The following is a 13,902-nucleotide window of genomic DNA, read 5'->3' on the forward strand; positions in this document are numbered from 1 at the left end:
GCGGAGGTGGTTGGAGTTGCTTAAGGACATCACTATTTTGTATCACCTGGGGAAGACCAATATAGTGGCCGACGTTTTGAGCCGAAAGGCGGTGAGTATGGGGAGTTTGACGTATATCCCAGTTGGCGAGAGACCTCTTGCAGTTGATGTTCATGCTTTGGCCAATCGGTTCGTGAGGTTGGATATTTCGGAGCCCAGTAAGGTATTGGCTTGTGTGGTTTCTCGATCTTCCTTATATGAGCGCATAAGGGAGCGCCAGTATGATGATCCTCATTTGCTTGTCCTTAAGGACAGAGTTCAGCATGATGATGCCAGAGATGTGGCTATTGGAGATGATGGGGTGTTGAAGATGCAGGGCCGGATTTGTGTGCCCAGTGTGGATGGGCTTCGGGAGTTGATTCTGGAGGAGGCCCATAGCTCGCGGTATTCCATTCATCCGGGAGCCGCGAAGATGTCCCAAGATCTGAGACAAACATTATTGGTGGAGGAGAATGAAGAAAGACATTGTGGGATTTTTAGCTCGGTGTCTCAATTGTCTGCAGGTGAAATGTGAGCATCAGAGACCGGGTGGCTTGCTTCAGCGGATGGATATTCCAGAGTGGAAGTGGGAGCGGATCACTATGGACTTTGTGGTTGGACTTCCACGGACTTTGAAGATGTTCAACGCTATTTGGGTGATTGTGGATCGGCTGACCAAGTCCACGCACTTCATTCCTATCTGTACTACTTATTCTTCAGAGCGGTTAGCAGAGATATATATCCGGGAGATTGTTCGGTTACATGGTGTCCCAGTTTCCATCATTTCAGATAGGGGCACTCAGTTTACTTAACAGTTTTGGAGGTCTGTACAGTGAGAGTTGGGTACTCAGGTTGAGCTGAGCACAGCTTTTCACCCTCAGACGGACGGACAGTCCGAGCGTACTATTCAGATATTGGAGAATATGTTACGCACTTGTGCCATTGATTTTGGAGGGTCATGGGATCAGTTTCTACCGCTCGCGGAGTTTGCTTATAACAATAGTTACCAGTCGAGTATTCAAATGGCTCCATATGAGGCTTTGTTTGGGAGACGGTGTAGATCTCCAGTTGGTTGGTTTGAGCCGGGTGAGGCCAGGCTATTGGGTACAGATTTGGTGCAGGATGCTTTAGACAAGGTGAAGGTGATTCAGGAGAGGCTTCGTACAGCGCAGTCGAGACAAAAGAGCTATGCTGACAGGAAGGTTCTTGATGTGTCCTACATGGTTGGTGAGAAAGTTCTGTTGAAGGTTTCACCCATGAAGGGTGTTATGAGGTTTGGAAAGAAGGGTAAATTGAGTCCACGGTTCATTGGACCTTTTGAGGTACTTCGGAGGATTGAACACACCCAAACACCTTTGGAGGAACAATATATTCATTCTTACCCTTTAAAGTTTCCAGAGGACTTTGAAAATTAAGGGGTTTAAGTGGCATTTTGTTGATAAGATAGGCAGCCGCTAGAATAGCATCCCCCGGTAAGGTTTTGGTAGATGCATGGTGAACATAAGAAATCTTGCTACTTCTAACAGATGCCTATTTTTTCTTTCAGCGACCCCATTTTGTGCACTAGTGTAAGGACTACTGGTCTGATGGACTATCCCATTGGACTTCAAATAAGCACCAAATCTTTTATCTATGTATTCGCTGCCATTGTCAGTTCTTAAGATTTTTATTTTGGCATCAAACTGAGTACAAATCATCTTATGAAATGATTGAAAACAAGAGAAAACTTCACTTTTGGCTTTTAACAAATATACCCAAGTCACCCTAGTGCAGCAATCAATTTAAGTAACAAACCATCGACTACCAGACAAAGAAATAGTTTGGGTAGGACATACATCAGAATGAATAGTCATAAACGGAGTTGTGGTTCTATTAATCACTCATAGGATAAGAGTTTCTTGTATGCTTGACATATTCACACGCATCACAGAACAAAGATTCAAATCGAGTCCTTGAAAACAAATCAGGATATAACTTTTTCAAAACAAAGAATGATGGGTGTCCTAACCGTCTATGCTGTTGTATTATTTCTTGGTTGACATTCTCATTTTCCCCAAAAAGGCTTGACTAGAGTTTCGAATCACATCTAATATATACAAGTCATCACGCAATCTACCACTGCCAATCCTTTTCCCTGTTTGAAGATCCTGAAAAATACAATAATCGGGAAAGAACTCGATTTTACAATTTAGAGCTTTAGTGATGGCACTAACAGATAAAAGATTGATACGGAATGATAGTTTAATGTTAGGAGTACAAATGACAGAACCTCTTCCAGAATAGGTGTTAATGAACCATTGGCTATTTTAACATTATCTCCTTTGGGACACGGAGAATAGTTTTGAATGTCTTTAGAAGAGCTTGTCATGTGTCTATTTGCACCAGAATCGACAATCCAAGAATTCAAGTTATCAGCAAAGGCAGTACCTGATTGCACATGATTGGATGTGGCAACATTAGCGGAGACAAGTTTGGCTAGGAGGCGACAGAGAAGCTGAATTTCATCCGAAGACAAGATTTCTCCAAAAACCGTCTCCTTGAATGTCTCCATATTTCAGCCCAATCAGAAGGAGTTTGTGTTGCAGACAGCTAACAAGAAAGAAAACTCGACCTCTTTGATAAAAAAGGAACCCTAGTGCTGCGAGAGAGATAACTCACCTCAAAAAGGCAGCAATGGCTCTGATACCATATAGATTTTGAGAAGAAGAAAAGGCTTCTTGTATTTATGTGTATGTTTACATCCCATGAGCAAGGGAATTTATACAAAGCTCCTAATGCTAATTAAGGAAATAAAATAAATCTATACAACCAATCCAACAATCAAATTAAATCAAATAAAATCAGATCTCCTAAATATAATCAAATCTCCTGAAATCATGCTAATCAACACTCCTAAATCAAGTCTCCTTGAATCATGCTAATCAACAATTATTTTCCGGCGGGGTTTGCTGGTGTTTGGTCGCCGGAGGGTGTAGGACCCTGTAGTAGTGTTGGTTTTAGCACAACACTGAGGAAAACGTAGGTGAAGCAATAACATCCCTAGAAGTCGCCGGAAATTGACGCGCAACGACTGTCTGGCGGAGGCTCTTTCCCAGATGTTTCTAACGCTGTATATACCATGTGAGAAGTATAGCACGGAAAGTTTTACTAATTATGTCTAAAGTGTTGTACAATGCCCTATTTATATACAGTGATTACATAATAATAGGTATCTACTTCCCGATATGGGACACTATACATTACTAACTATTTAACAATTTATCTGTCATTTCTCTCTACTATTTAACCTTGTTTCATATTCCTAGTGGTATACTTTCCTGCCTAATTAAGAATTCTTTAAGCAATCCTTGCTTTGGTACTTCTGGCGATACTGTTGTTGTACGTATCAAGAAGTGTTTAGATGATTAGATTGTCACAATAAGGGCCTTGTTTTGTTAGTTTCTTTTGTGTGTCCATCTCAAGTTATTTACTATTAATCCTTTAGTTCATAAGAGTTGCTGGCGTCGCATGAGAGAATTCTCTTTTGCAAGGCATGGATGATATAGGAGACCATATTGCAAACTAAAAGTTTTTGCTTGCAAATCTAAAGAAGGGACAAGTCTTTTTTTTTTTTTTGGGTGGGGAGGATTTGAGTCCCTATGAATAAAAAATTCCGAAAACACACTCATTGTCTGGGAACTGCTTGTACTGTTAGCTTTGGTAGTCGGACTATTATTAATATTTTTATTTTCATTGTTATTTATTTTTTATTATTATTATTATTATTATTATTATTACTACTACGGCTACTACTTTCTCTTGATACCGGTGGTGTCCAAGCCAGCTTGGACGCACTTCCATTTTTTCATCTGGTACGTGCTATCTCCCCGTAAATAGATGTATAGGGTAACTTTTCCCACCAAGAGTTAGGCAAACTGGAAGAAATCACCAAGTGTTTTTGATTCGAATCGTGGTCTCCCATTTTTTTTTTCCGTTTCACTTTATTGACCAGTAGGCCACGCCCTTGGGTGCCCTTTGGAGTCGGATTATGTGTGGCTTAGGTTAATGAAAAGATAGTACAGGCAGCAACCAAGTGAATTGTATGCTATAGCTATTGTCACCCATTCAAGTCCTTGCAAATCATATTTACATTTTCCTCATAATCTTTAGGACGGGGTTCTAGGTGATAGTGATACACAGAAATCAAGTTACAACTCTTTATCTTATACGCTTAGTCGAATCAGATTGTTAAATCATATTGGAGGCATATTCATGTATGCTGAGCGACTTATCTCAGTCAGAAGTGCTGCATCGGAAACGATGTCTGACCAAGAGATGAAATATGTAACTCGAGCTCCAAGGCCAGTTTCAATCTGCTTGAAACAATTATAGCATATAATGCCTGTATCAGTTTTATCTATTTGTTTGTGCTAATGTTTATCTGTATACTGCCAGACCTTTATGTATCTTACATCGACCAGTGGTTATATCTTGAGGATATTCTGTCACTTGTGCAAAAGCTGATCTGTAATGCCTCTCTTTTATAGTTAAAAGAATCTTGGTGGTGTGTAAACTTACTTGCATTTATTTGGAAATAGGATCTTGCAGCATCCATTCAAAAAGGGAGTCTGGATTGGGAGCGAGCTTTGCGTATTCTAAAGCATGCTCTTCGTAACACTCCATCACCAGACTGGTGGAGGCGTGTGCTTCTCGTGGCTCCCTGTCACAGGCTTCATGCCCAGGCTCCAACTCCGGGTGCCGTTTTTACGTCGGAAATGGTTTGCGAAGCAGCGATTGAAAGAATTGTTGAATTATTGAAGTTGACTAATTCAGGCAACATTCTCAAACTTCAAGCTCTGCCTGAGATTGTGTTAGCAATTGCCAAATTTGTACTCTGTTTTTCCCTTCTCTTTCTTATGATGTTATTATCAAATATTACTAGTTGGTTAGAGTATTTCCAACATGATGCTTACCTTTTATATCCTGATTAAAAGAGTTGTAATATTTATTGTCTTGTGCAAGTAAATTTTGTTAATCTGATACAGAACAAAAAGTACTGCTTTCCACAGTTGATTCAGAAAGGTCTATCCAAGGGCATGGCATAAAGCAAAGTGCCGATGCTTTGAAAGAAAAGTACAAGAAGACCTGAAAGTGTTTTTCAAAATTGTTGCGCTATATCCGTTTATCTTGTCTAACTTTGACAATAAAATGTGCTGCTTGGTGTTTGCTGTGGGTGAGAAGTGAGAACTGTTCTCCTGGATGTGTGCCTCTAAGGAAAGGTCCTCTTGCATACTTGGTCGCATAATATGTCCGCTCTTAGATATTGTGTGTTTAGTTAGTATATTGTTAACTTTAATGATTTACTCTGCTTCCTCGTAAGTGCTTTCCACCTTTGTAATGGGCTTAGTTTGATAGCTTTTATTTGTTCTTCTTACTTTCTGCAGAAATCAATTGCTGGCAGGAGTGGCTTATCTTCTCAGATATATTCTTTTTTCTCGTGAAAAGTGGATGCGTTGATTTTGTGGAGTTTGTGGACAAGTTAGTATTGCGACTTCAAGAGGGTGATCAACAAATACTTAGGACGAACCATGTTACGTGGTTACTTGCACAAATTATTCGGGTTGAACTAGTGATGAATGCTTTAAATACAGACTCAAGAAAGGTTTTCCATCTTAACTTTATGCTGATCACTTTTTTAAGATAAAGAGGACATAAACTGATTGTACTTTAATACAATCGTTTTGTAGCGACCTTGATGTTTTTGGTGCTAGTTGATTGTTTTTTTTTCCATATTTATCTGTCTCTGGTTTTCGAGATTTCCTAAAGAATGATCGCGTAGTGGGAATGGCCTTCCACCATGGGGTGGTTCCAGTCACCAAGGGGGCAAGTTGGAAAAGCCGTTGTTGGCTCCTTGGAAGTTTTGTGGGTGGGTGGATGGGGGTGGGTTGGGGGAGGGGTGGTTGGGGGTTGAAGTGTACCATAATTTAAAAAGAAAATTCCTCCTCCGGATGCAGAACCAGAAATCCGTCATTGGCAGTTCTCTTCATGTTTAAAAGCATTAGTATCTAATCTTCTTGTACCTTTTCATTTTTGATTTTCTTCTTCCCGCGATTCATTAAGATATAACTTTGAGTAATTAAAGTAAGTTTTTGATTTTTGAGCCAATTGTAGTATCTTTTTGGTGACTCTCACAATTTGCTGTTAGGTGGAGACAACCAGAAAAATTCTTTCGTTCCATAAAGAGGAGAAAAGCTCTGATCCAAATAATCCTCAAAGTATCCTACTTGATTTCATTAGCAGTTGTCAGAACTTGCGCATTTGGACACTAAATACAGCAACAAGAGAATACTTGAATAACGAGCAGCTACAAAAGGGAAAGCAAATTGATGAATGGTGGAGACAGGTTAACAAAGGTACTCCTTTCATTTAACTGTACCAGTTTAAAACATGTTCGTTCATTTCACAACAGATTTTAGATTCAACAAATAATGTGTAAACCAACAACATATCTATTGCCTCTCCCCTACTCTATATTGGCTGCTTTTGTTTTCTGATGTTAAGGTCATTATTTCTTCTCTTTTGGGTCATTATTAATTTCATGTTTTGTCTTCTAATCTTACCAATTCCACCAAAACAATGAAAATGGACTGTGAGCACAGATAACTAGTCAAAACAATAATGCCACTTCTGTTGTATTCAAGTTATTAAGGTGTTAAAACTTTTGGAGTTAGTGTGGCTGAAATCATTTTGCTGAAGGGTTATATCTGATCACCACAAACCTAGGAAGATTCAAGGAAATTGAATTTGAACTATTGAACCCACAAGAACTCCTTGAAACAGGTAGAAAAGCAATAAAAGGGATAGATGGATTAGGAACTAGGCTTGAACAAATACAAGAACTCAACTATAGATTAGTTGAACCCGTGCAAACACTACAATAATCACTAATAAAAGGACAGAAGAAAAAAAGGATCAAATCAGATAATGAATGCAATTAGTAAACCCCAAGCAACAATTACAAGATATATCTAAGAGGGAAGGTAAAGGAACTCATACATGATATTTGAAACAAACCAAATAACAATCAATTACAAGATATAATCCAATGGAGAGGGGAATAAACTCATACATGAATTATGTAACATGTCGTAATTAAGAGGGGTTAATTGGAGAGAAATGGGACAAGCCCCCAACTCACAAAGAGTATTCATTTTCATAATTTCGTAACTAGCTAATGAAAAATAAACTCTAAGATGACTGCTTATACTAAGGGTGTGTTTGGTACGGAAGAAAATATTTTTCAGAAAATATTTTCCAACTTTTCCTTGTTTGGTTGGCTTAAATGTTTTGGAAAATATTTTCTCAATGAATTCATTTTTCTCCAATTGGAGGAAAATATTTTCTCTATCAAGAAGAGGGAAATATTTTCCAAAACTATTTTACAAGCTTTCCCACCTTCTTTTCCTACTCCACTAACCCCCACCCTCAACCCCCGCCCACCCCCAGCCCATAGTGTTTGCCTAAATTATATATTTTCCAAAAAAATATTTTCTACTCACGAATCAAACACTAAAAAACATTTTCCAATTTTTTTTCGACTCGCCAATCTAACATGGAAAACTAGTGATAAATCACTCATTTTCCAGGAATTCATACCAAACACACCCTAAGTCTAATTTAATAGCTAACATTTACCTTATTTAATTACCTTAAACTAGGCCTAAAAAATAGATGGGGCAGAATTACATAAATTTGGCTGACCCAGTAGCCTTGGGGATAGAAGATGATTGCCTGTAATCGTGGATCCTGCCAGCTGCTCCGTCTTCGCAATCGTGGTTCTGCCTCGCGATTGCTGCTTTACAACACACAACGACCACATAAATAGTATTTCACAGAAATTGTTTTTATAATATAATGCTCTATAAGATCAAAATAAATATTCAACAAGAACATACATCTCAACATAATCTACACTTAGGACTTGTCATAAACAGTAGTGCAAAAAATTAATTAAACACCCCGAAGAGTCCACGACAACATGCACAATGCTCCAAATCTATTATGGCAGGATACATAGTGCCCCAAACATATTTCGGTAGCGAAAAAATAATTTCCAATGCCCCAACGCCATGGCATGAAGCCACGCCACACCACAAGTCATATACTCATTCTGTCCCAATTTATGTGGCGGAGCTCAGCTTTCGAGAGTCAAACTTCTTAATTTTGACAGTTAATTCAGACATATAATCTTTAAACTTTTTGAAACAAAATTTACATATTTGGAAACTACATAAAAAGTACTATAAGTCACAATAATTAATAATTTAAAATATCTAAAAGGTATAAAATAATTCCAGCCAAAGAAAAACTCGTTTCACTCTCGAAATACGAATTTCGCCAAATAAATTGGGATGAAGGGAGTATTAAATAATTTTTATATTTCTCAACAAAATAATATACATGCGGCTGGTTCAAATACCACTGATTATGCCAAGCATATGCTCGTCCCAACACATGAGCCAGACAGACAAACACATTTTTAAAATGGGTTTTGAAAAGCAAACATCAAAGCTTAAAGTCTCACCTACCTCAATTCGTGATTAGAGCAACCTTTCCAATAGCCCATAACTATACTATTGGGTCTTTAGATCACCTCAAACTACACAAAAATGGATTTAGAATGGTCAAAATCGTTAGGGTGAACATTCTCTTAATTTGTAGAACAAGACAAACTCGCTGTCTAACATTGACCCAAAAAGTTAAATATGGTCTACGGGACTAAATTCCCGAACCATGTCCACCAACAGATTCTCCTCTGCCAGAGGATTCTAGAACACTAATTTTAATAACGTTTGCCCTTTCAAATTGATGATTTAGGTTGAAGAACTCTAGGACTAGACTTTTCTCAAATTTTCAAAATTTCCCCTATGTTTCTACCATTAAATTTTTTTCATAATCACGTAATAAACTCAAATAAAAGTTTAGGATAATTACCTTGATGCTTTGGGTTGAAATTTCCTATTTTTATCCCCTTTTTCTTTCTCGTTTTCTCCCTTTCTTTTCTTTTATTTGTCTGCATTTTTTCCCCTTTTGCGTTTCTGATTTGGGTCGAAACCAGCGACTCCCTTTCCCCTTTTTCCAAGCTATCCCTTTTCTCTTATTTATTTATTAAATTTTGTCTTCTTTTGATTAAATTACAAAATAACTTCCCCCAAACTAAATTGGGGTTATTACATTTTCCCCCAGTTAAGATGACGTTTGTCCTCGGACGAGTTAAAAGTATACCTAACATCTCGAATAGCTACAGGTACTTGCTTCGCATGTCTGCATAGAACTCCCACGTAGCAACCTCTGTCGGATGTTTGCACCATAACACTTTAACTGAAGCAACCTTCTTCTACCTCAGTTGTCGCATTTGTCTATTAACAGTGGATATTATACCTTCCTCGTAAGTTTGATTTTCATCTAGTTTCACCTCTCGAGTTGAACACTCTCGTCATGGACATATCGTCTAATCACAAACACATAAAACATAGGATGTACAATCAAACGTTTCGATTTCAAAGTAACTCTCAATGCCACTAATCCAATACGACCAATATCTCATACGAATTGTGAGAATGTACAGGAGAAAAATCTATTATTGATATTTTGTTTAATTATAATACAATGAGCCCTATTTATACAATACATATCATACTCCTATTCTATGTGGGACTAGGACTAATTCATATTATTTACATGACTATCTAACACTCCACCTCAAGCCGGTGCATACAAATAGTATGTACCGAGCTTGTTACATATGTAACTAATACGAGGACCAGTAAGGGACTTGGTGAAAATATCTGCAAGATGATCATTCGACTTCACAAACTTTGTAGCAATATCTCCCGAGAGTATCTTTTCTCTGACGAAGTGACAATCAATCTCAATGTGTTTAGTTCTCTCACGGAACACCAGAGTTGATGCAATATGAAGGGCAACTTGATAATCACACACAAGTTCCATCTTGCTGATCTCACCAAATTTCAGCTTATTAAGCAAATGTTTGATCCAAACTAGCTCACATGTTGCCACAACCATTGCTCGATATTCTGCTTCTGCACTAGACCGAGCAACCACATTCTGTTTCTTGCTCTTCCAAGACACCAAATTACCTCCTACTAAAACACAATATCCAGACGTAGAACGTCTATAAGAAGGTGATCCTGCCCGGTCAACATTTGAGTGCCCCAACAATTTGCTCATGGCCTCGATCTTCAAACAATAATCCTTTGCCTGGAGCTGATTTTATATATCGAAGAATGCGGACAACTGCATTCCAATGGCTATCACAGAATCAAGGAACTGATTTCCACACTCACAGGAAAGGAAATGTCCGGTCTAGTTACTGTGAGGTAATTTCATTTACCAATCAGCCGCCTATATCTTGCAAGATCGCTAAGCAGGTCCCCCTGTCCTGGTAGAAGTTTAGAATTCGGATCCATAGGTGTGTTAATAGGTCTACAGCTTGACATTCCTGTCCCCTCAAGAATGTTTGAGGCATACTTCCAATTTGGTTAAATTAGATACCTCATTAGTGACTAGACTGAACCATTTTCCTTTAATGTGGGTGTGTGGTGAGTCAGTTTATGGGATTCTCCCTGTGATAGTATTGGGATGTATTGTCACATTCTTTCAATGTATAAAATTACTCCAGACATATGGGGAATATTGTTTGAAGATCGAGGCCATGAGCGAATTTGTTGGATACTCAGATGCGACATTGGGCAGGATCTAGCCTTCTGATAGGCGTTCTAAACGTCTAGATATTGTGCTTTAGTAAAGGAGGTTATTTGTGCTTGGAAGAGCAAGAAACAAAATGTGGTTGTCGGGTCTAGTTGCAGGAAGCATAATATCGAGCAATGGCTGTGGAAAGATATGACCTTATTTGGATCAAAACCATTTTCCTTCTCAAGAGAATTGATATTGGTGAGATCAAACAAGATGGAGCTTGTGTTGTGATAATCAGCTGCCTTTCGTATTGCAATCAACTCCGGTGTTCCATGAAGAATAAATACATTGAGATTGGACTGTCATTCATTAGAGAAAAGACACTCTCAGGAGATATTGATTAACAAATTTGTAAGTCGAATGATGTTGCTTGCAGATATTTTAACCGGTCCTCGTATAGTTATAATGTAACAAGCTCAGTAACATATGATTTGTATGCACCATGCTGAGGGGGAGTGTTAGAGAGTATGTAAATAACCCTAGTCCAACATGGAAACAGGAGTAGAATATTGTATTGTGTATAGTTATAAATAGGCTATTGTAAAATACTTTATAGAATATCAATAATAGATTTTCTCCCGTGCAGTTCTCACAATACTAATTAAACTTGAATTTGATTAGATGTCCCATTTTGTTAATTATAGCTAGTCAAACTAAGAAGGGGCAGTCTAAGCGCAATGGTAAGAATTGTTGTTTGCGTCGCTAGGCAGGTTATGAGTTCAAAAATATAGTAATACCCCTTGCAGAAAGTAAAGGTAAAGACTGCTTACGGGAGACCCATTTGATATGTCCTATCCAAAACCCCGGGGACAAGGGAAAATTTAGGGCACCTAGCTACATATACCTTTACTATTGAAAATAGTTAAATATATCTCCGTTTCATTATGTTGGTTATTTTCGCGACCCTACCGTTATGCTGTGTGGTACAAATATAACCCTATTTTTCCATTGTGGCTGCACGTGCATTAAAAAGCCCAATCCCAATTTAACCTAGTTCACTTAACATTGTTCATTACCCGCCCCCCCCCCCCACCCACACACACACACAACCCGCCTGCCCACAAACCCAAATCACTTATAAAAAGCCCGTGAATGAAAAAGAACCCTTGTTTCACCTCGCCCACTTTGTCAAATTACGCGGAAAAAAGATTGAAAAACATATCAAATTACTGTTGGAATCTCAAACTCCTTTTCTATTTGGATTTTGAAATCTTCTCTCTTTTCTTCCTTTTCACTTCACCAGTATACCCACCTTGTAGCTGTCCCCTTCTCAATGCTTTGAACCCCAAATCGCTCCTTGTGGATAGCCAAAGCTTCACCGAAGCGCCCAATTTGCTTTCGCACTTGAGAAGGATCAACATCATAGAAAGTCGGCAAAACTATTTGATTTAGCTTCTCCCTGCTTTCAAATTTTAACAGAACAATGGTGAATGACATGGAGCTAAATCAACTTTCCGAAATTACTAGCAAAGCTCCTGATGCTGCAGCGAAGTAGTCCGTAAGTATTATTCCAACAATGCCACAAGATTCCCGTTTAGGGAAAAGGACGGCGATGCTCCAGTCACCCGTCGCATTCGATTTATGGGAAGAAACTGGTTGACGCAGTCCTGATCATGCTCTTCTTCCTTATCAATTGATATAAGGGTTCTTTTTCCATCCCGGGGCTTTTCTTAATTTTGGGGGACTTTGGGTAGGGTAATGGGTAATGTTTAAGTGAACGGGGTTAAAAAATTGGGATGTGTCTGTTTAATCCCATGCCGCCACGTGGCACTCAGTCCAAAATAAGGGTATATTTGTACCATAGTATAACGGCAGGGTCCGAAATAACCACTTAGTGAAACAAAGGATATATTCAAACTATTTTCAATAGTACAGGGGTATACTTGGCCCTTTACCGTTATATTAATCAAACTAACTTTTCAACCATCATTTGATATTTTCTTCCCTTGTACTCAATATATAAAGCCCAACTAATATCTTAAGCTCAGTGTCTAGTCAAGTGACGTCACATAAAGGGGACCACGAGTGTAATTTGTTTGGCGTGCAATGTTGGAGTACCTCTTTTTCAAGGGCAAGCAGCAATCAAGCTGCTGAACCCAAACTGAAAGATACTTTCCGTGTCCAGTGGAGCTCTATGTAGGCTTTAGTTTGGTAACTCATGAGGAACTGAGCAGAACCTACTTGGATTGAATTGGTATGCAGCCCTCTCAATGCATCCTAGTCTCTGTCCTGTGGATGGTGAGCTTGTGTTCTTAACATTTAGTATTACTCAAACCTTTTTCCGTTTATGTGAGTCAGAGGGGTCTTCTCTTCTCTGTTGTGCTTTCATGCAGCCAATTCTAGTGGACATACAGAGGTCTTTATGTTTATACTAAGTTTGGATGGAACTGGGCATCTCTTCCTTTTCTAGCTATGGAGTATTACTTCGCCTATCCAAACCCTTCTCCTTTGAGATGGCTTTTGATTATCATCTTTTTTTCATTTCCATAAAATCAGGAGAACGCATAATGGATTATATGAATTTGGATGATAGATCAATTGGGATGTTTTGGGTTGTGTCCTACACAATGGCCCAGCCTGCTTGTGAAACTGTGATGCACTGGTTAACCTCCGCTGGGGTTACTGAGCTTTTACCTGGACCAAATTTGCAGTCTAACGAGAGGTTAATGGTGATGCGTGAAGTTAGCCCGCTGCCAATATCATTGTTATCAGGATTTTCCACAAATTTGTGCTTGAAACTGGCTTTTCAGATGGAAGAATCAATGTTTTCTGGACAGGTACTGACTATGGTTTCCTCCTGTTGGTCTTTTCCAAAAATAAAAAGAGAAAAGAATTTTCTTTCTCAAGCTTATGGATCTCAAGATCACCGATCAATTCATCTACATGCCTTCTATATATATATATATATATAAAGTTTAGTACTCAAGAGCAATACTATACGATTTTGTCAACAGATTGGTAGGTCTCCCTTGTCCACTCTTTCTTGTGGTTTTATTTGCTTTGATCATGTTGTTTGGGAGGGATATTATCCGTTCACATTTACTGCAGCTTTATTATCATACTAACTCCACTCTGACTGAGAGCAAGCCAGTACTTTCCCGTTTCCCTTTTCTTTTGTAAGGTTCATTG

At 38.6% G+C, this 13,902-nt stretch overlaps 1 protein-coding gene across 1 annotated transcript; it reads left to right on the plus strand.

Annotated features, from left to right (window-relative positions):
• Positions 1-4,269: 4,269 nt before the first annotated feature.
• LOC109210854 (mediator of RNA polymerase II transcription subunit 23-like) lies at positions 4,270-13,685 on the plus strand. The gene is made up of 5 exons (XM_019374327.1): positions 4,270-4,341; positions 4,596-4,830; positions 5,442-5,659; positions 6,203-6,410; positions 13,270-13,685. The coding sequence occupies exons 1-5, from the start codon at positions 4,270-4,272 to the stop codon at positions 13,683-13,685; spliced, it is 1,149 nt and encodes a 382-aa protein (XP_019229872.1).
• The last annotated feature ends 217 nt before the right edge of the window (positions 13,686-13,902 follow it).

The sequence above is a fragment of the Nicotiana attenuata genome, unplaced genomic scaffold (genome assembly GCF_001879085.1).
Source record: "Nicotiana attenuata strain UT unplaced genomic scaffold, NIATTr2, whole genome shotgun sequence".
Taxonomy (NCBI): Eukaryota; Viridiplantae; Streptophyta; class Magnoliopsida; order Solanales; family Solanaceae; genus Nicotiana; species Nicotiana attenuata.

Excerpts from the sequence above, each read along its gene's own strand:
- LOC109210854 (XM_019374327.1), top strand. The coding sequence starts at position 4,270 with ATGTATGCTGAGCGACTTATCTCAGTCAGAAGTGCTGCATCGGAAACG. Across the intron at positions 4,831-5,441 it reads ATTGAAGTTGACTAATTCAG|AAATCAATTGCTGGCAGGAG; the intron begins GCAACATTCTCA and ends TACTTTCTGCAG. Across the intron at positions 6,411-13,269 it reads GTGGAGACAGGTTAACAAAG|GAGAACGCATAATGGATTAT; the intron begins GTACTCCTTTCA and ends CCATAAAATCAG.